Source organism: Schistocerca cancellata, chromosome 1 (genome assembly GCF_023864275.1).
Source record: "Schistocerca cancellata isolate TAMUIC-IGC-003103 chromosome 1, iqSchCanc2.1, whole genome shotgun sequence".
Taxonomy (NCBI): Eukaryota; Metazoa; Arthropoda; class Insecta; order Orthoptera; family Acrididae; genus Schistocerca; species Schistocerca cancellata.
The window spans coordinates 391,264,935-391,287,461 of record NC_064626.1 but is presented as its reverse complement, the minus strand read 5'-3'; the positions used below and the strand labels follow the sequence as shown (position 1 = coordinate 391,287,461).

General features: G+C 37.9%; 1 protein-coding gene across 1 annotated transcript; it reads right to left on the bottom strand.

The window, feature by feature from the left end:
- Positions 1–789: 789 nt before the first annotated feature.
- Positions 790–20,722, bottom strand: LOC126175616 (ribonuclease P protein subunit p14). The gene is made up of 3 exons (XM_049922502.1): positions 20,588–20,722; positions 20,302–20,389; positions 790–1,136 (listed from the first exon to the last, which is right to left on the bottom strand). Exons 1-3 carry the CDS (start codon positions 20,617–20,619, stop codon positions 924–926), a joined length of 333 nt encoding a protein of 110 aa, XP_049778459.1. The 5' UTR covers positions 20,620–20,722; the 3' UTR covers positions 790–923.
- Between the last annotated feature and the right edge of the window lie 1,805 nt (positions 20,723–22,527).

Genomic DNA, 22,527 nt, shown 5'->3' with positions numbered 1-22,527 from the left:
AAATGTAACTTGCCCATCAGAAGGGTTATTTCATAATTAGGCACTGAACAAGAAGCTTCTTCCACAACACAAACTTGGCATTCACACTGGTGTTCAGTTCACTGTCAGAAACAATGAGCACAGAAAACGAAAGGCATCAATTTCTAAACATCACACACAATATTGTAGTAAGTCAGCATACTTGCACATGCTCTACTGACCCGACGAATACAGATGTTGCATTAAGTACAACACATCATGAAAAAACTCATAATGAGTATAATGAATATTTGAAAACTGCTGCAAATTTGGTGTCAGCCTCATTGTGTCAAAAATTAAACATTTGTAGCAAGTCAATTTCTTATCTCACTGCATATGAGAAACCAACACAACTGCCTTCACATTATTTACAACATATATTATTCAATGCTACCAAAATCTGCTACAAAACGCAATGGCTACGCCTTTTTGTCACTTGTTTTTTCTTGCTGTGGGTGTTTGTCACTTGCATCTGCCTGGGAGGCCTCCGATAAAGATTCAAGGTCTAAGTCATCATTTTTGTCATCATCACGGCTATATAAGGCTGGATACTTCGACATACAAGACTGCATTTCTTTGAAAGCGTCATAACAATCACTTCCTTTTGGTTCAGCAGTGCTGTAGTGAAAGCAGGAAAAAGCTTCTCTGAACTGTACACCACAGGGTCCTGTTGCCATACCTCCTAAGCAAGGACAGTTCCAGTTGATACTGCCATCTGGAAGAATTAGTCCTGGCTGTGGATCAGGTGCTGGGAGTTGGACCTTGCTTGGAACTTTATGATCTTCTTTTGTAGCAAATATTATTCTGTCTTTGCCTTCTTCGCGACAGTAAGACATTTTTCACAACCAAGGATCACAGTTAAGGAAGTATACAAAGTCTTAGCTAGGCTTTTTTAAAACAAAGGCTTACACATGACTGTATGTCCTACTGTTTGAAAGGAGAGAGAGAAGAAATGGACTGGTCTGATGCACTTTATAAACACACGAACTGCCACCGTAATCACCACGCAAAGTTAGAGAACTATGCAATTTTACATAGGACTCTGCCGGGCAGCGAAGAACAGCACGCTGTTTTTCAATATCGTACTTCAGTACATCAACAGGAATGCTTGCACCAACCTGTAACAAATTTATCTGTAAGCAGGTAACTGTTAAAATCAAATTTACATTAAAAAAAAAAAAAAAAAAAAAAAAAAAAAAAACACACACACACACACACACACACACACACACACACACACACACACACACACACACAAAATTTCGAGCTTTCGCAACACACAAAATTTCGAGCTTTCGCAACCCCCAGTTGCTTCGTCAGGAAAGGGGGAATGAGAGGGAAAGATGAAAGGATGTGGGTTTTAAGGGAGAGGGTAAGGAGTCATTCCAATCTCGGGAGCGGAAAGACTTACCTTAGGGGGAAAAAAAAAGGACAGGTATACACTCGCGCGCACACACACGCATATCCATCCACACATATACAGACACAAGCAGACATATTTAAATATGTCTGCTTGTGTCTGTATATGTGTGGATGGATAAATATGTCTGCTTGTGTCTGTATATGTGTGGATGGATATGTGTGTGTGTGCGCGCGAGTGTATACCTGTCCTTTTCTTTTCCCCCTAAGGTAAGTCTTTCTGCTCCCGGGATTGGAATGACTCCTTACCCTCTCCCTTAAAACCCACATCCTCTCATCTTTCCCTCTCCTTCCCCCTTTCCTGACGAAGCAATCGGGGGTTGCGAAAGCTCGAAATTTTGTGTGTGTGTTTGTGTGTTTTTTATTGTGCCTATCTACCAGCACTTTCCCATTTGGTAAGTCATGGAATCTCTGTTTTTAGAATAATTATTTTTTTTTTTACATGGTTACAGGAAGGGAGGAATACAAGTTTACAATGTTAAGAAGCATCGTTAAAGGATGGTAACTAACACCCCTTTGCACTTTGTTTTCTAAAAATTGTGAACACTGACCCTTTCCCGAAATCAACAAAACTCACCTAAAATATAATCTATTAACCTGTATCGGTACCTTTGAATTTATCTTTTTCTTATTTTGCATTTCTTTCAGCAAAAGCACTACTCCGCAATTCTGAAAGAAGTGAAGTCTTGAAAAACAAATGAATACTTCACTAATTTAGGCAATTCAGCAGCTGCTATTGATAGTTCCTATACCACCCATATGCTCTCTCCTTTTTCTTTAATTGGTTCATCAGTTTTCCGATTGGCCTGATGTGGTCCACCACATTCTCTCTCCGAAGCCAACCAAACTCTTCATTTCAGAGTAGCACCTACAACCAACTTCAATTATTTGTAGGTACATTCTAATTCTATATTCCTGTACAATTCTTCCCCTGCAAAGTTTTGTCTAGCACCATAAAAGTTATTCCCTGACGTTTTATCATGTTCTATCATCCTGTCCCTTCTTGTTGATAAGTATGTCCTATATATTCCTGTCCCCCCACAATTCTGCAGTGCACCTCATTTCTTGTCAGGCCACCAACTCAAAAAAAATTTGTAAGGTTGAGGGTGGAGTTGATTCCTGCAGGTGGTGCACCGACATAAGTAACTGGGTTAGGAAGTCAGGTAATGAACTGAATACTGGGAATGTAGAAGCAATTTAATGAAAATGTTGTTAATAAAAACCCAGTCCTTTCCAAAGCCAAAAGTGACTGCTTCTGTCAATATGCAAGGTCTTAAATCTAAAAAGGAAGAACTACTAAGCTAGATACCAGAATTGTGCTTAATATCAATTCAGGATACTCAGGGACTTGAACTTTTGTCACTCAAAAAACAGAGGAGTAAGTCTAGCAACTGAATATCCTCACTGACAATATAGCAAGGCCACTTTATCAAGCCTAATATTCAGATTATCTCCATGGGAGTATAAGTGGAAGACAATATAAAAATGCTCACAGAGCAAATGAGTAATTGTTCCATAACATCTCTTTGTAAGCCCCTGAGCACTGGATTTAGATTTGTGGAATCCAGTAACTTCCAGTATTAGTGCATCATGTTTGGGCTTGGACACTTCACTTCACTATCCATAACACTATGTTGGGCTACTCAAATACTGGCAGAAGTGGAGGAATTATTGCAGATTGAGTACCCTCAGCCTACTACACAATAACCTCTAGCATCATTCAACAGCTGTAAGTTATCTAGATCTCATCATTGTGAACAAACATTTTACTTACCAATGAAATCAGTGGAACAGGCAATCCTCGCATGCAACAGCATTCTGTTATATGCTGGATATATTTCGCAATCCAACCACAGAAATTTCCCTTTCGAAGAAGGTATAATTTTAACAAAGCCACCTTTGCACGGGACAAGAGCATACGTATGATTCAATTCATTCCAGAATCAAATGATGACTTTGTGAATGTCATGAAGCACTGCTGCAGTATTTGAATCCTATGTGGTTGGACGCCACAATACATTAAAGGTCTGACTTCAGAAACTTAGGAATACTTGGGAAACTATTTTATTTGATATTGATCCTTTTAGTGAAAAGGTCCTGCAGGTTGGAGAAGATCTGTTAACAGCAGTATCCAAGAACAAGGTTGATGCTTGGTGTCAACTGATGTATGAGTCAGATATGTGCAAGAGTAGCCACAAACCCTGGAGGTTTCTCAAGTATCCTAGTTGCTACCCAACAACTAGAAAAGGACTAGTTGCCAACATGCAAGTAATGGTAAACCGATCATCCTATATGTAAGTCAGATTACAAAATTGCATGGGCAAGGGTACTGGAGAGTAGTGAAATTTTACAGCCTTTTCATATGAAAGAACTGAATGCAGTCATTAACCACAGTCACCAAGGCAGGAGCGGTAGAAGACAGAATGAAGCAGGTCAAACACTTTAGCAATTAAGCAAGAGATGGGATTTTGTCACTTTTCAAAACTGTGAAAAAGCCTATGATTTCACTGAAACCTAGAGGAAACCAAATGCAATTCCTATCTGGAAAAACATCAGGTAAGCCAGAAAACTACAGTTCAATATCTTTGTTGTGCCATCTGCTCAAAATTTTCATGTGAATGTAGCTGAACCATTTGATTCTTGTTGCACAGCACATTCTAATAAAAGAACAAGCAGGTTTCAGGACACGAAGAATCTGTCTCAAGTCTTCAATCTCAAGCAACTCACTGAGGGTGACTCCGAAACCTGGAGAACTACAGGAGTAGCTTTTATTGATGTGTCTGTTGCTTATGACACTACCAATCAGCAATGCACTGTCACAGAAAAGCTAGGGGATAATGACAGATTATGATTTTACCAAACTTATTCAAAGTTCACTCCAAACGAGGAGATTTTATGTGGAGATATCAAAGAATGGCTTAGCACAAGGAAGTGTTCTTTCACCAATGTTATTTATCATCTATACCAATGAACAACTACTTCTGCTGAAAATAAGGAGTTTCCTTTACAGCAGTGATCTGGCACTAGTGAGTCAAGACAAATCTATTTTAGATACTACAGTCCACCCAACAGAGCACAAAGAGTTTAGTGTCTATTGATCTAAAACTCATATTCGTCCAAACCCAACTAAAACCAAACTGTGTGTGTTTTATCTTAAGCAAATCAAGCATGTAGCAAAGTTAACATCACTTGGCAAGTGATATAATTATTAAATCTGCACCATCCAAAATATCTGGGAGCCACTTTGGATCGTAATCTGAAGTACAAGCAGTGTTGCGAAAATGCAAGAATGAAGGAGGAAGCCAGAAATATTATCCTTCAAAAGGTCACCTATAGCATTTGGGGCTCAATCACACACCATGACAACAACAAAACCAGAAACATGTCACAGGGCTGCAGAACAAGTGTGCCCAGTCTGGTGCAAATCTATCCATGCAATTATAGTTGACAAGGACCAAAATGAAATGTGTAGGCTTACTGCATGTCATTTGAAATGTATGCTACTTGTAAAACTGTATCAGCTCCCAAGTAGAGCACCACCAGATATTCACTGTAAAGTAGCTGCCAATGCGGAGAGAACAAATCAGGCTCATCAAGAAAACCACCCATTATGTGAGCACATGTAGCAGCCCCACAGTTATCTCCAGGAGATGTTTCCTGAAGATCACTTTGGCCATGCACATGGTAGCAGCTATAGCAAGGAAGAAAATTGTGGACTTCTCAACTTGAGAATCTCTCTAACCTGCCCCTCCCTTTGTAAATCCTCCCACCTGGGTGTGAACAGGATTGGTTTGTGTGGAGGGCACTCAACAGTCTTCATTTTGGAGTTAATCTTCCAACTCCAGAATGAAGATATCAAACCGCATTATTATCAGTCTGATCGCATTTTTAAATGACCCATTTCCATTCACCATGAACCATCCACTGACCTGCAGAAAATAGTAAAGTACTTAATCAGCAAATACTCTAGAAAACAAAAAATGTTACCACACCATGCCATGTACCAGAATGTGCCTCAATGTATTGGTTCCAGGATTAACCTGCCCACTTATCTGCAAATTTACGTGCTGCACCACATCAACATTATGAATAGCCTTTAAGATACTGGTGATATATGGTGTCTAGTACAACTGTCACATCTGAATAAAATTTATACAGCCACACTGATATAATAATAATAATAATAATAATAATAATAGGAACAGAACCTCCAAAGCCAAATTTAAATGTGAGCTCTCTGAAAGTTTCATTACTGAAAGGGAATTTGGCAAGGTGATGGCCTCTTGTTTATCTATTCAACTGTGTACTTGAAAAATCTATAAGTGAATGGACTCACAATACCATCAGAAACTGAAGGTTGGGTACATAAAGATAACCTCAACATACCCTGCCTAGCCTTTGCAGCCAACAATACAGAGGAGGCTACTCAACAACTAAAGAGCCTCTAAAGCATTGGAGCTAGACACGACTGACGGTCAGCATATATAAACTTTTATTGATAACATAAGGGAAGCCCCATCTGCAATTCCACTAAAGGGCACCACTACTCGTAAAGTTCCAGCAGTCAAGCATTTAGGAGGGTGGATTTCAGTAAATGGGAGTGAAAACTTGTCAATAGATACCAGATGTGCCACTCCTGCAAGAGTATTTATATTTCCAAGAATATTAAACATTACAAACTCAGCAGTGAAGCCCTCCATATTATATGCCTCTGAATGCCTCTTGATAAACAGGAAGGGTTCAAACTAGAGGTCAAGGAACAGAAAATACTAAGGAGAATACTAGAGCCAATTAGAGATGATGACGCCACCTACAGGATCAGACAACAGTGACCACACCCAAGAAGTCACAACTATAAGGACAAGGTTACTGGCCTTCTACGGACATTTGACACACATGAACCCATCCACTCAGGAACAGAATCTTCACCATGACAGACAGAAGGAAAGCCTCCAAGAACAAATGTTTCACCACAGTGAAATAAGACCTGCAACAATTTTAAATTCTACTGGAAACCACACAATATCAGTCCAAATTCTGCAAGATCACTCTCAAAGGGATATTCCCTCATGTCCCACAACAGCAAAAAGAGCACAGGAATCAGTACACTGAAGTGACTGAGGAGAGAAAGCTTGCTCACAGCCAGAAAATTAAAGCTTTTCGGGCTTTTTTTTAAGGGCCCTAATGAAAAGAAGACATGGTTTGGTATAATCCACATTACTAATATAGTCCCTACAGCTACAACTGACAGGTGCCATCTGGCACATTTCTCACATTTGTATAAAATGTATACAACAACACTGACTTAATAACAATTTTTGTTTTTTGGTGAGAATGCTATTCTTGGAGGTACTCAATTAAAATATCTGGTTTGTCACAGTTAAAGACATTATGAAAAACAACCTAAAATATTTGTAATTTCAAAGATGGACGATGTTTATATCCATGACATTCCTGTAAGCATGTCTTCATTGTGGCTTGCTTTATCATGTAATCACTATTTTGGTGTTTTACCATAAGCTGACCAGTGATGGGCTGACTGCTGCCATGAGTAGAGGGCTGGACAGGAGGGCCCCTTCACCAATGTCGGGCACAGCATATATGTTCCATCATTATTTTCAGGCATAATGGCTATGTTTGTGCACCGTGACTGTGTGAAATAATTATTTATTTCAAGTTTCTGCTACCAGTCACTTTTTATATAAAAAAATCATAACATTAAAATAGGCATTATGTTGTATTTCACTCTGCTCATTCAGAATTAGAATTTAATCTTGCTTTTTGTGATTTTAGATTTGAAGTTCCTCTAAGACATTACAGGGTCGTCCCTTTTGAGCCCTGTGTATGCTGTCCAAATTTTGCTTAATGTTTGCAATTGGGTGCTTTCAGGCTATGATGTGACTTCTACTTATTTCTTTCAGTTTCTTTTTCTTAATCTCAAATTTTCACTATGTATTTGCTCCTGTATGCCTTCAGCACGGCCACTTGCTTTAATTTTTTTTCCCTCCCTTCTGCCTTAGCGGCAATCTTAACCCTCAAGTGGCTGCACTGATCTTCGTAACACCAGTTGGTGCGCAGAGCACTTTGTACACATGTAAAGAACAGCTGTCTTTTTGTTACCAAGAGAAACATGTATGAGCTAAATCGTACATGAACCTTAGTTTAATTAAGCAACAATAAAATAAACTTGCATAATATGTGCTGAAGCACTGTTTAATTAAACAATAATGAAATAAATTTTCACTTCACCAATTTGTTGTAATGGACAGGTATCTACCCACAGTAATGATCTCCACTGATCAAACGGCACTGTTGCATCATATCCAAGCCAACCACTTATTAGATTACTCATTACCTTGTAGGCAAATGCCTCATTGTGGGAATGTACCATTAGACTAATTCCGATAATTTTCTTGCATGAATTGCAATTTTTTTCTGGCCTAGCTCATTTTTTATTTTATATTACTGTTGTTCACTTGGACGTATGACAACACAGTCTATCACTGTGTTGGCTGAAACAATAACAAAGGAACAGATATGGTCTTACCAATGATGGAATTGTGCAAAACAATTTTATTTGTGGTCGGCACATCCTAAATTCAAGTTTTTCCATCATTCTTTACTTAATGTGGTTTTCCTAGAATTAATTTTATATGTTATGGTTTCAATTTTTTTTCCTCCTTCGCATAATATACTCATATCTCCTGTAATGTATAACTTTCTCTGTAATTTTGGCATTTTCAGCAAAGAAGTTGCTTTCTAAGTAATTTATAAAAATATCAGCAGGGTTCCAGCTAAACCGTTACTGTTCACTCATCTTTCTGTAAATAAATTTCATTGATGCATGTGAAATAACTGAACAATAATATCACAACAAACATAATCAAGTACTGATAACATAATGTAAACCATGCAGTGGTAGGGGAACTCACACATAAAAGGGTTTAACTTTTAAAAGCTTTTGGAGCCAATGGCTTCTTCCCCTGTCGCCATTTGGTGGGTAGATTTTTGAACAACAATATCAATTGAAACATTACCACTAGTTCAGTGACTTCTCCTAATGCTACTTTTGTGTTTTGAGGATTTCTATTTTTCCTTCACAGAAATATTTGTATACAAATTAGTGATGTCCAACAGTGGCAGTGACGCACCCTCGGATATTACTGTATCTTTAATTTTCTCAGCAAATTCATAACTGTTCTTCATCTTGAAAGAGTGACGATATGTATATGCTACCTTCAATCCATTATTTATTTATTTTATAATGTGGGCAACAGATGTTATGCACAATAGAAAGTACAGACTTTTTCATATTCATGTAGATTTATTTGTGAGCGTATTTCGGGGAGCTGTGGGTACATTATTTTACGTTTAAACTTTTCTTCCTCCATAAGGAAAATATGCTGTTATATATTTTTTCTGTGTACATCAATTTGAAATTTCCTGGTTATACAGCAGAATATAAATAAAAGTATGTTTCATGTTACAGAGGATGAAAAGTTCAAATGTTCAATAATGAACCCACAAATCCCTGAAGTATGCTCACTAATGTAGCTACATATACAGAAAACACCTACATGTTTTATTGTTCACAGCACTTGTCCCCATTATAAGATAAATAAAGAATTAGTGATAGATTGAAGGCAGCATACATAAATTGTCAAGCTTTCAATGTGAAGAACAGTTATGAATTAGCTGCAGAAATTAAATATATAATAATAATAATATTAATACCTGAGGATGCATCACTGACATCATTGGACAACACTAATTGGTGTGGGCTTTGAGGAGAGCAACTACATTTAGTACATTACATGTAACATTAGTAAAGAATGATAGAAAATATGAATTTAGATATTCAGAAAACATTAATGTACAGATAATGAACGCTCAGGCCACCATCCACAATACAAGTGGGAATATTTTACTGCACTGGTTCATAGCTCGTTAAGATCGCCACTAAGCCAGCAGGAAGGACAAAAGGAACAGCGTTTTTAAAGCAGTTGGCTGTGGGTGAATTCATACAGGAGCAAGGATGTGGTGCAAATTTATGATGAGATAGTGGAAAAGCAACTAAAAAAGAAGTGGAAGTCACTGCTAAGAATATAATAATGACAAAAGGTATGTAGTTTTAACTTACATGGAAAATTATGGGATCTTTTCATAAAGCAAATATTAAAATTGGTTTTTGTACAAATAACTTGTTAAAATTCAAGCTCAATCATAAAATCTGTAATAGCAGGCATGATATGGGTTTGTATGCAGGATTAAATGAAATGACTACAGTCAACATTAGATAGGATGGTAGGGAAGGAACTTTGAAAGTAGACTGGGTCACAAAAAGCAATATCTAATTCTAATCCTAAATAACGAAATCAATCATAATGCCCATTTCAGTACTTATAACTATTTACTGCAGAGGTGATTTGTCATATATGGCTGTCCAAGATGACTGGTCGGCTCGCAGCACAACGCCAAGCCAAAACAGCGAACACATGAAAAAGGAAGCAAGCCTCAAGGACAACAGGTTTACAGCAACGCTGTGGATATTAGTGCTTCTGTCTTTTAAATTACAAACATTTTATGATGTTTTTACGATGTCTTCTAAACTTGCCAAACAACATATTTTAAGTAAGTATCTTCAAGAACTGTAATCTCACAAAAAATTTACAATAAACTATTCAGTGTGGGTGTATACGTTTTAGTCAAATGTACAAATTTAGCAGACATCATCTGTTGGCAGTAGTCTTACATGTTATATTCATAATATGGATGGATTCGGCCAAACCACTACTTTATTATGTGGGACAGCATGTAAATTTGCTGATAGCTGGGTGGGTTTGAATCTGTTTGAAAACCTATGAGTGTGGATTTGTTCTCCAAAGGCATGGGTCAATTTTTGCATGGATCCAGGAGTGATCTCCAGTAATGGCACTCCTCTGCAGATATCACCACCTGTGACAGCAGAGAAGCACAGACAACAAAACTTGTACTAAATTGCCTACTACAACCTGCATCTTACAGAGAAGATAATCTGCCTGTGCCTTCAAGTGCAACTGAAGTTGATAATTCTTTAATTTGCTTTTACTGGTGATTACTACGTATTACATTTGTTTCTGATTTAAATAAATAAATGACGAAAATATTTTTCAACAGCTTTCTGTAATGCAGGGTGAGGGAGAAAGGATGGAAATTTTTAGAACAGATAGTATTCAGACACAGATAGTAGGATTGTTTGGACTGATGTGGCTGTGTGTTTGGTAGCTCCTGCCATTTTGTTTCACCGAGGTCATGGAGCCATGGACTGTGCACCACTGTGTGTTTGCTTATGATAGTTCTGTGTATAATAATGAGTCTATCATTGCAGTTCAGTGAGAGTTTCATCACCATTTTAATCTCACGAGACATGATAATGTTCCCACTTGTAACATAATTTTACGTTGGGTTGAATCATTTCATTTACAAGGAACAGTGATGAATAGAAAACTGCTAGAGGCTCCTTGCTCAGTATGCAGCGCAGAAAATGTTGAAAGAGCTTGGCAAGCCATACTTCATAGTCCTGGTTGATCTGCTAGGAAACATTCTGCTGAACTGCACCTAAGTAATCGTACAGTAAGGTGTATTTTGCATATTGATTTAGGATTTCATACCTACAAAATGGCCATGGTGCAACAACTGAGCCCTAGAGGTTATGTACAGCAGCTAAATTTTGCTCAGGAAATGGTCATACTTCAGCAAAATGACATTAGTTTGTTTATGAGTGATGAAGCTCATTTTCATTTAAGCAGCATGGTAAATCAGCAGAACAGTCATTAATGGGCCAGTGAAAACCCGAAACTAATGCATGAGAGACCATTACATAGTCCCAAGCTGGCTGACTAGGGTGCTGTAGCTGCCACATGTTTGGTGTGCTGTAGCTGTACAAATGTTACTGGTCCATACTTTTTTCTAAGAGGATAACGGGAGCACTGTAACTGTAACCTCAGAACGTTATAGACAGATGATCACTGAATTCTTCCTACCTGAACTAGAAGAAAATTATTTCTAGCCAGTGTGTTTGGTTTCAGCAGGACTGGCTCACAACTCTTACAGCAAGAAAGTCAATGGAAGCAATTCAGACTTGTTTTTTGTATTCTTGGTCGTCTCACTCCCCAGACCTGTCCATGTGCGACTATTTTTTATGCGGTTACCTCCAGACAAGTAACGGGCATAAACTACATACACTTTAAGAACTGAAGGAAGCAATTCGTGAGGAAGATGTTCAAAATGATGGAGCAATGCTGGAGGGAGCGGAAGCCAACTTCTGAGAGCAGCCTGAGAAGTGCACCGCTGAAAATGGCCGTCACTTGGGAGATGACGTTTTCAAGCATTAATTTATAAAATGGCAGCATCATTTGATTATTATTCTCTAAATACATTTTTTTAAACACAAGTAATTATTTTTTTTAACATCCATCCTTTATACCTCACCCGATATTACATTTCAACCACTTCAATTACCTTCTTTTACAATTTTCTCTCAGTCTGTAATTACCTCTATACAATGATGTACTCCAGACCAACATTCTATTTGGTTGTGATTATCAGTTTCCCATAAAAATGACAACAGCATGCCCTGGACATTATCTATACCTCTGTACTTTTTTGACACAGTCATTGGCAGAATAAGGTTGTCCCTTTACACTGTTAAGTTTTGGGGCTGCCACAGCTGATGAGTTTTATCCAAAGTCAAAACAGTGGTTGATATCAAACCTGAGACAAATGAGCTTTAGATTATCAGTAAAACAACTGCTATATGTAGACCAGTTACATGTATAATATTGCAACTTGGGAACATGAAGTAATTTGCTTACAATCCAAGCTTTTACCTAGAGTCTTACATTGCCTTCACAAAAAATGCACCTTCTGGCAACTATGGAATGGGATGACCAGCTGACCTGTTCTGGAATTTAAAACATGTGCAAAACACACTCCCCCCCCCTCCTCCCCATGTCTTCTTCTTCCAATAATGTCTAGGCTGTACTGTCTTCTGTACTGTACAAGGTAACATTATGTTCTTTCTAAGGATGATGTTCAGGATTCTCACTAAATAATACCTCATTTGTAACTCTTGTGAATCTGCTGATCATAATTATCTGTTACGCAGTATTTATTTCTCTTTAACAACTTTAGCTTCTGAAGCCTTTGGTTCACTGATTTTCAAATGTCAATTTTACACAAATGCAGTTTTACAGATAAATCACCTGGACAGGTTGTAGAACATGAACCTCTCTCTATTTTAATTTTTTAAATTCAGAAACAGCTGTTTGAGGTGGGTACTTTCCTTTGTAGAACTAATAGTATGTGTCCTTATAAATCAAAATCACTATTAGTAATGATGATGATAGAAGTGGACAGGTTACTGCTTCACAATAAACCATTTAAAAATTGCATTTTGTTCCATAGCTGGCTATCAAATCAAATCTAAAACAAACATTTTACTCCAGTTACTTCTGTACTTTGCTTGGAAAGTAAAAATAAATTTATTTTTTTTCTCAAATAGTGGTAGAACTAGCAAACTGCCTGCATTGAACACTACCTTCAAAAAATTAGAACTGACAGATTTAGCAGCCTGTTTTTTTTTTTTTTTTTTTACTTCAAAATATTACTAGCTAGGAGTTTGACTTTAGTTTTTTGTTATTGACCATGAGTGAGAACTGTGGGAGATGTCATAGGGAAGTGAGTACTGGGATTCATTGTGAAGGTTACAGTAACTGGTTTCAGTGGTGTAAGTGTAGCGGGGAGAACACTGAGGATGTCGCAGATGTCCCCTCTTGGGGCTGCTAGTTGTGAAGTAGGAATAGTTTAATACAGAAGCATGAAAGAAAAATCTGTGCTCTTCAGGCACAGTTGGAAGAAGCAAGGAAGTAGTTAATGAGAACTTAAGCAGGGAATGCGGAAGATATGTGGTTGGAACTTGGAAGCTGGTAAGAAGACCGGAAGGTGGGGGATATGGACCGACTTCATACAAGTTCCAAAAACAGCTTCCAGCTGCCGGAGGGAAGTCAACAGGAGCCTCAAGCAGCAACAGAAGTAGGATATTTGCCGAAGACTTTGCCCATGACCAGGAAAAATAGGAACAATGCTCATTAGAGGGAAATGAAAATGTGACTGCAAGGTAGTAGTCATGCCACAGATATAGGTTCTCAGTTACAGGAGAAATTGGAATCAGTATCTGCACACTAGCTTTTTCAAGCTAAATGCAAGGTCCAATCAGATGATAGAGGAGTTAGGGATTTCATGTAAATATTTAAATAAAGATGATCAGATGGTAATAGTAAGTGGAGCAGGGAACAACTTCGAAAGTGAGAGGATATATGACATAGGTGGTGACCTGAACACTAAAGCCCCTTAACTGGGGGCACAAATGTGTGCCTGGTTGAGCTATTCCAGTACCATGATTGCACACACATTGACAGTGCTGTAGAGGGAGCTCAAGGGGAGCTGGAAATGATACGGATGACTGCTGATTTGACACACATTGCACTGGTGCTTCTTAAGACCACTGGGAGCTAGGTATGGCTGAACAGTGTTGGGAAAGTGAGGTTAGTGGTGTTAATCGAGTGTAGAGGGTTGGGATGGGGCCTTGAATGGTTCAGTCCCTGTGTTTATGGGTAGAAGAACCAGGTCCTTTTAGGATTCACCTTGGGAACAAGTTTCTCTGACAACCATGTGTTTTAACTGATTTAGAGATTTCTGCAACAGGTACACTTTAGATAAAATGTACCACATTGGGTGTATGACCACAGGTAACAGCAAACAAAAGGAAATCTTAAGGATAAACATCCCAGAAATGTACACAGACTTGTCCATCTTTCATCTAAGTGTACAGTCTATTAAAAATGATGCACAATAACTTGTAATGGATATAAAGCTTCTGAACAATATGTTGATTGTGTGGCTGAGCATTAGTGTAGAGTTGCTGAAATACAGCATTCGATACTCACATCTTACAGAATGGCAAGCTGTTATTGCAGAATTACCGAAGAGGAGAGGGAAGAAGGGATGGATGATGCATTTATAGCAGGCAAGAGAAATTTGTGGACAAGATTTTTAACAAATTAACTCGACAGAGCCTTATCTCACAAAACTTACATAATTATATGTGGGTATGTGAATACCTGTAAAAACACCAGTGTTAAACACTGTCACAGAAGTTATAAAAAGGTACTGTCAGTCTTAGACCATGCACTTACAGATAGCAGCAGCAAAAACTGCAATATAGGCCTATATACACAGTGGCTCACATAATACCCTTTTTATTCCCTGAAAGGTTCCAGATATCAAAAGAGGTTTTCCGCAAATGCTAGTATCCTGAGAGACATGCCAGCTTTTGTGTGGATAATGCTCTGAAATCTGGTTTCAACCGAGACATTGAAAGAAGTATGGTTTTTGTAATGGACCTGCATACTTCATAACTGCATTCAATAGCTCTTTGAAAGAGAATTACAGTGACATATCATTTGTTAATATTGGCATTGAAATCTTTCACAAAAGAATCGAAATAACATATTAAAAACGGAAAGCAATGAGGTCAGAGTCGGCTGTGGCAGTATAAATACCACTAAGCAGAGTTCTCATGCCAGGCTCCCCCATTATATGCAGCAAGACAGGCCTACACTACTAAGATAAACTCCCATTTCTTACATAGCAGATAAAGAATCAGCTATGATTGTTCTATATGGAATTGTGGCGTACGTTAGCTTCTGGGGCATCAGATGTGATTTAGGAAAACTATTTCACATGCAAGTATGTTGTCAAAGCCAAAACAAAAAGTCAGTTGCTCAGACTTCAAAATGATAAACAGTCCTATTTAACTGGGGGACAAAACTGCTGTATAAACTTCCTCAAATTTGGAGGAAAAACACCCTGACCTGCCTCTGCCTGGAGACACCTGAATGCTTCTTAAAAGCCAAAACACATGATGTTGGACAAATTATTCGAAATTGTAACTAGGCAGACTACACTTGAAATAAACTAAACATTTTATTCAGAATGACTGGCAATATGTCACCCATAAAATAAATACTTTTCTTACTTAAGCATGCGCCCAAATTGTTCAGCATCAACTTCATACATATTTGCAATCACTGTTCGAGAGAGAGACAAACAGATGAAAGAACACTGGATGATATGACGTTGCATGCTGTGGCGATTTAATGGCGCATACAGTCTTGTGTAGTTGGGGCATCATTCATAAGAAAGTTTGCATACGTATTTCCAAGATATCTCAGTAGCATTTTTGGGTCAACTGAGGTGCCCAATCCCACCAGTCAGCATTGACCAGTGACATAAGGGTGTGGTGGTCACGATGGCGCGGAGTTTAGTTTACGAGTGTGTTGTGTTTGTAGATTTCGTCTTCTTGTGGTTTGTGGCGTTCTCTGGTTGTGTGTGTGTGTATGGTCTACACACTGTGTAGTGTGTGGGTTCATTTGGGTGTTGGTGTTTGAAGTGTGCATTTATCGGTTGTGACTATTATAGAACGGAAATTAGTTTCAGTGAGTTAAGAATTAAGTTTCCATTGTATTTATGTTATTGTGGTGTCATCTGATGTTACTGGTTTGCTGTTTGTTGCACGGTAAGTCATTTAATTCAATTTGTGGCTTCTTTTGTTACATATGGATATGACTTCTACGTTTAATAGTGCGCATCTGCGGGCTGAAATGGGGAACGACACGTTGTCCGTCATTAAGTTTCTGCAACTTCTTGGGCTTGTCGCGGAGATAGTAAAATGCGGCGTATGCAAGCAGAATATGCGAGCTGGGGTTTTTGTTTGTTTGTGTGTGTGGTACCGGAACTTTTTTTTGGGATAAGTAGTCTTTTCTTGGATCTACTGTTTGCAGGGTTTTTATGTGTTGTTGGGTCAGTGTTATTTACTGCATGTGTTGGTGGTTGATATTTTGGTATCGGCACTTGTGGTTGATTTATGTATCTTAGGGGAACTACTCTATTTCAATATTTTTTGTATTGTCAATTGTATTTGAGCTATATAGGTAATTGGAAGTGACCGATTCCGATGTGTCGTCGTAGCTGCGTGTGTTTTGATATCATGAGCTGTTGTTGACCTATATAGGTCAAAGGAAGAGTTCGATTTCAATGTGTCATCCTAGCTGTATGTTTTGCTATCACGAGCTGCTGTTGACCTATATAGGTCAAGGGAAGTGTCCGATTCCAGTGAGTCATAGTTATGTGTTTCAGTATCATGAGCTGCTGCTGACCTATATATGTCAAGGCAAGTACCCCATTCCAATTATTGTTGTTTTAGATCTTGGTTTTATGGTATCGAAAGTTGCGGTGTGATTATAATTTTTGGAATAGTTGGTTTTTATTTTGTGGTATCAACAATTGCGGTTGAGATATGTAGGTGAAGGGAAGTGAGCCATTCCTGTCGATATTGTAAGTGTAGTGGATTTTGGGAATTTTGTGGCAGTTTTATGTTGTCGTTTTGTGCGGTTTGGGGTCGTGGTGTGTGTGTTTTCATATTTATTTTTTCCCCACTGAAAACCCCCCAATTTCCCACGCTGGTCCCGTTAGTTTGATTATATCTTTGGAGGAGGGGGGTTTGTTGGTTTTATACGTACTTTAGTGTTTGATGTCGTGTTTATGTAATGATGTTATAGGTGCCATATTGGAGATGTTGAGAATGGTTGTTTCCACCATACTGGTGATGTCATGGGTCAAAGCAGACAAGTGGAATCAGACGCTTCTGTAATCCTGAAGTTTTTATGATGCCGCACCATATATTTCCGTTCTTTAGTAGTTGTGCTGAGCCTGATGGAGCCACCATAGGTTTTTAGCTGCCTTGTAGTGCATATTACGTATATTTCCATTAACATGGTGCATAAACACTGCTTTGTCAGTAAAAACCACACACTGGAAAAACGTGGTGTCAGCTCCCAGGCACCCCAGAGGAAATCAACGAAATTCCATTTGTTATTTCAAATTAATCCTCCAAGTGCCTAATGTAGTGACAGATAAGGATGAAATTTATGTCAATGCAAGATGTGAATAACACTTGTCTGTCTGATCCCACATTCCTTGGCAATATGCCTTGTGTTTCTATGCAGACTGATGAATGTCTTAGCCAGAGCAGCTTCTTCATTTGCACTGTCAGTTGCAGTATTCATCCTCATCCTCTGATGTTGAAGCTGCTTGCTCATATTAGTGACCTAATAATTTGTGCAGTGCCTGGTCCAATGGACTGCAATGATCAGAATAGAGATTCCAATACCCCATCATACCATTTTGACTGGATTTTTTTGACATTTGCTGTAAAAATCCAGCATGACATACTTCTCCTCATTGGTGCACATGTCTGCATGCAAGGAATGTTTAAGCAGAAATGACCTGCTAATATAAGTCACACTTATTGCTAATTTTGCAGTGCAGGCAAGAAAATAGTCGAAAGGCTTGATACAATGAAGTAGCCTAGCATGAATGTGTTTATAACAACAACCACCCTGGCCAACCTGCCTTTTAATTTTAGGATATTTCTGGTGCTTTTGCAAAGAGTTTAAACCTCAAAATTAATAAGCATTATATCACTGTACTAGCCTTTTCAAGTGCTTTTGGAACAGATACAAGAAACACAATTCTATTTAAAAAATCATACTTGCTTCAATATCTCTACCGATACCAGAGTTGAGACTCCATGATGTAACAAAAGTATGTGCCACCTAGGATGCTATCATTTGCTAAAAAAAAATCTTTTTTCACAAATTAAAAGAGGCGTTAAAGTCTTTAGTGAATCACGGCCCGTATAAAAGACCTTGGCTTCTCAAATCATTAAGGTAACATAATAAGTCTAAAGGTAGGCTCAGAAAATTCTGATAATACTGGGGACTTAAAGCAATCCTCTGCAAGCATAAATTACATATTTTTCTAAATTCTGCACAATGTTCAAACTATGTGTTGAGGAGACCAATTCTGCAGCAGCAGCGACTAAAGTAAGTAAATCAATAATTGCAGGTATTAGATAGCCCATGGACACTAATATTATGCCTCCATCCTTAAGAAAAGCACTGTACTGATCTAAAGTTTACAAATTATCATCACACTTACATAAAGCTTACAGGGTACTGTCTATGGATATAAAATGATACATAATGCAATGAGTAAAAGTAAAGCAGCATGGAACGTCATAAAACAAGAAACCAAAAAGGCAAACAATTACAACACAAAAATAACAGCAAAGAAACAAGAACTAACAAATTTTGTGAATGACTATCTTTTTCAAGGATCACAGAGAAGATGTAACAAAATTTTCTTTACGTGCAGAAGGCACACATGAGTTGTGTCCCTATTATAAAAGGTAATGCACAAATATTCCAAACTATGAGCCACTCTCACCATGGACTGACATAATAGAATCAGCCATGACAACTGATTAAAGGTGGTGGAAAGTTTTGGCAGAATGCAATTATTTAGGAATAAATGTAATAACTCGCCGAACAGTAGAGGTGTTGAGCTGCACAGGCAAATAAACAAAACTGAAAATTTTGATATCTTTCAGATCAATACTTTTGATAGACCAAAGAATGGGAAGAATGGAGGGAAGAGGGTAATGAGTGCTGGACGAGTGAAGCCAAACTGCTGGTGCAGGGTGGAGGTAAAGCAGTGAGCTAGCAGACAGTGATGTCAGAACGATTGCAAGAATGAAGGCTCTGTTGCACAGACAATTCTCATCTGTGCTCTTCATTAGAGAGCTCTTGACCACAGTTTGATGTGGCCATTCACTTGGGTGGAAGCTGGTTGGTGGGCATGGGATAGCCAACACCAAAAGTGGGTGGAGAAGGAATTAGCTGTGTATAAAACTGGTTATCTCTGTTATAAAAATAAATAATGATATGAAAACAAAGAACATTATAGTTAATTACACAATGTTAGAGCACAATAATTTAAAATCAAGTGAATAAAAAAAAGCCTCAACATTTCTATTTCCTTTTAAAATATTTTCTGATGCCTACAACATCTCGCATCATATCATTCCACATGTCTTAACACTTGAGTAGCCCTTCTTTACTACAAGCTTTCTGACTGAAGAGTGTACAACACTTTCCCGTAGTTAACACTGAACATGAAAAAACTTGTTACTTGGCTGCCCCTCCACCCCTTCCCTCAGAGGAATTCAGCTTGTTTATAAACATACCAGCAGTGTTTTCATAGCAAACGGTTAGGGAATGGTTTCGTGCAATACTTAATGAAAACAGTATTCGTAGCACATTATTTCAACAAAACATTAATTTCTGGGGTAAGGCATAAGAGGCAATGCGGATCATTTTCTGGCACTAAAAAGACAAAAAAAGATAAAAATTGTTTTCGCAGGCAATGTAATCAAGTGACTGGTTTCCTATCTTAGATATAAACAACTTCACTAGGTGTTTTAAAGAACGCGGAGTTCAATGATACTTGGCCTGTATGGGGCCGCTAAAAATACAGAAAAGAAAAAGAAAACAAACTGATCTGTTGCTACATCTCTGAATTACAGATGGGTTTCCTACGTGTAAATGTTCAGAAAAACACGAACACAGATTTCATTAAAGTTTTTTTCTATGCACTGCAAAATATTAAGACCGGTTAAGAGTCATTTCTATAAAAGCACGACACTGTGCACCACACCGAACTATGTCTTAAGTTACGCACACGATTGCATCATCTAAAAAGCATAGCGTTATCCTCATAATGAGTCGACAAAAACGAAGCCAGTTATTTCTGTCTGATTTTATCAACGAATAATAAATTAACCACCACTCTAGCTTTGGGCGAAGCACTTCTTGAAAGTCTGCTAGCTGTCATTAAATAGTAAAACAAGTTACACATACGTACCTCTCCAAATAAAATTTTCATGGACTGCATAACATGGTTTTTAAAATATACAGCTGACACCTTCTCCTTCTCTGCCGGTATCACTTCCCTGTTCAAGAAACGACGTTTAAATTTTTTTTTATTTATAGCAAAAGTTGTAAACTTCAGATTTATGAATATTGTAACATTAATACACAAGAAGAAGAGTATAAACAATTTCTAAGCGCGCTCGGTGAGCATCGCCGGTTTAACAAAACGTAACCAAACTCTGAATCATACAAACGCTAAAAACAGAAGCTTTACTAACAATGAAACATCCAGATAGTAATAATCGCTCATTATAAACAGATTACTTTAAAGGTGCTACGCTCCTTCATTGCAGAACAAAAAAGAAACGAACTATAAACTGACACCCACCCTCGCCGACCTCACGCTGCTCCTAACCAACTGCGGGAAGCGTGGTGATCTTCGGGCAGAGGGTGAAATTAAGACACTATCGATATACTCTCACTCATCGATTGTTTAAATTGATGACCGATGAAATAAACACCGCCATGTTTAAAAGCTCAAGAAATAAAAAATTATTAAGTGCGTAAGCTTCTGCTGCCAGAATCAGTTAACGCTAGTGCATTAATGGTACACACAGATGAAAGTATTTGCAGCCATGGCCGTCTCTTATTCATCGACAATTATTTGATGAAGTTGCGTCATACCCAGCAAACTAAGAAATCGATGCTTTTGCATGCAGATGTGGTTGGTCCCACTTGAGTCGATTCTGTGGCCAGTTTAAGTAAATCTTAGTTCATATAATTAATACGGGATTTACATGCCATTTTATTAAATTTAACTGAGGTCCTCTCTGCTGTTTTAATTCAGAGGTGTAATGCAGTAAAATATGCCGCTTGTAATCAGTCATATAACAGGTACAGTTTTTACGCACAATTTTACGTACCAATCATTCACGGCCAGTGACTGAGATTTTCAAAATCTGATTATGGATTTTCATGGTCTCTAGCATTTAATTTGTATAACCTTCAAAATCGGTAGTCTAAGGGTCAGCATTGATATTATAAAACGCATATTAACAACAAGTAACAGAATAGAAGCACCATAAGAACTGTGTCAATGCTTACGAAAGTCATATACGGTACCGGTACCTCCATCATTGCACGTTTGTTTGGAGTTGAGTGACGTTTTACTCTTTGTTTACAACACTGCGAACTTTAGTTTTAGTGTGGGTTGCTAGTTAATATTTTGTTTTCTTTATTTGAAAAATTAGTAATATGTAAGCCATCTGCAATATCAAGGCAAAATGAATTTACATGAGGGATTTCAGTCTGTAAACCGACATCCAAATAGCTTAAAATCCAGTACCAAACATTCTTTTTAACGTTTACACATTTCAAAATAATATTTGGAATTGTCAGTCAAACGTAATATGGTCGCTAACGTTACAATAAGGAAAAATAACCAGCAAAAAATTTATGCAATCATCTTCAAGTATATGGAAATAGGAATATAAAATCACATTTCAGTAGATCCAACCTAAGTGAATCACTGAAAAAAAAATTAAATCCAAACTGACACATCATTTCTTAATTCATTGCTCCTATTCTGTTTCTATACATGAGAATTCATTGTGTGAAATTATTGTGTAATCTTATACGTTATGCATAATGATTGAGACTGACATATTATCATTCAGATGCTCACATATTTTAATCACAGGTTTACTTATTACTGGTCTGTAATTTTTCTGTGTGTCCATTAATTCTGACAACCAGCCACCATTTATGCATATTTTTTAAGTTTGATTCACAGGGGGTGATTAAATTCCCTTTACAGACTTTGAGGTTATTTACCACATACAGAACCACAGCTTTCTTGCTACACGCAAAATACCACAATATATGTTTCTCTCTGACACTTACTGCATGTTGTACAAGTAGGGCTTGATGTAACGACCACTGACCTCACCACAAATACAATATCTCTGTATCATCTTCTGGTACATATGCTCCCCAATTTAACAGAGTTGTAACCCATACAAGTAGGTGTATGCCATAGGAGTCAAGGATTTCACAAGATCCCACAGGTACTTATATAGTGGGTTCAGGTCGGGAGACCATGCAGGCCATGCAATTGGGTCACCACGGTCAATCCATTGTAGCCCAAACCATTGGTTCAGATGATCTCATACTGCATTTGAAAAAAAAAAAAGAAAAAACAGGTGGCGTACTACCATGC

Bases quoted from the DNA above. Each gene is read 5' to 3' on its own strand.
- LOC126175616 (XM_049922502.1), bottom strand. From the start codon at position 20,619: ATGAGCGATTATTACTATCTGGATGTTTCATT. The intron at 20,390-20,587 runs GTTAGTAAAGCT...TTTCTTGAACAG, and splicing joins TACTATCTGGATGTTTCATT to GGAAGTGATACCGGCAGAGA. The intron at 1,137-20,301 runs GTACGTATGTGT...AATTTGTTACAG, and splicing joins TGAAAATTTTATTTGGAGAG to GTTGGTGCAAGCATTCCTGT.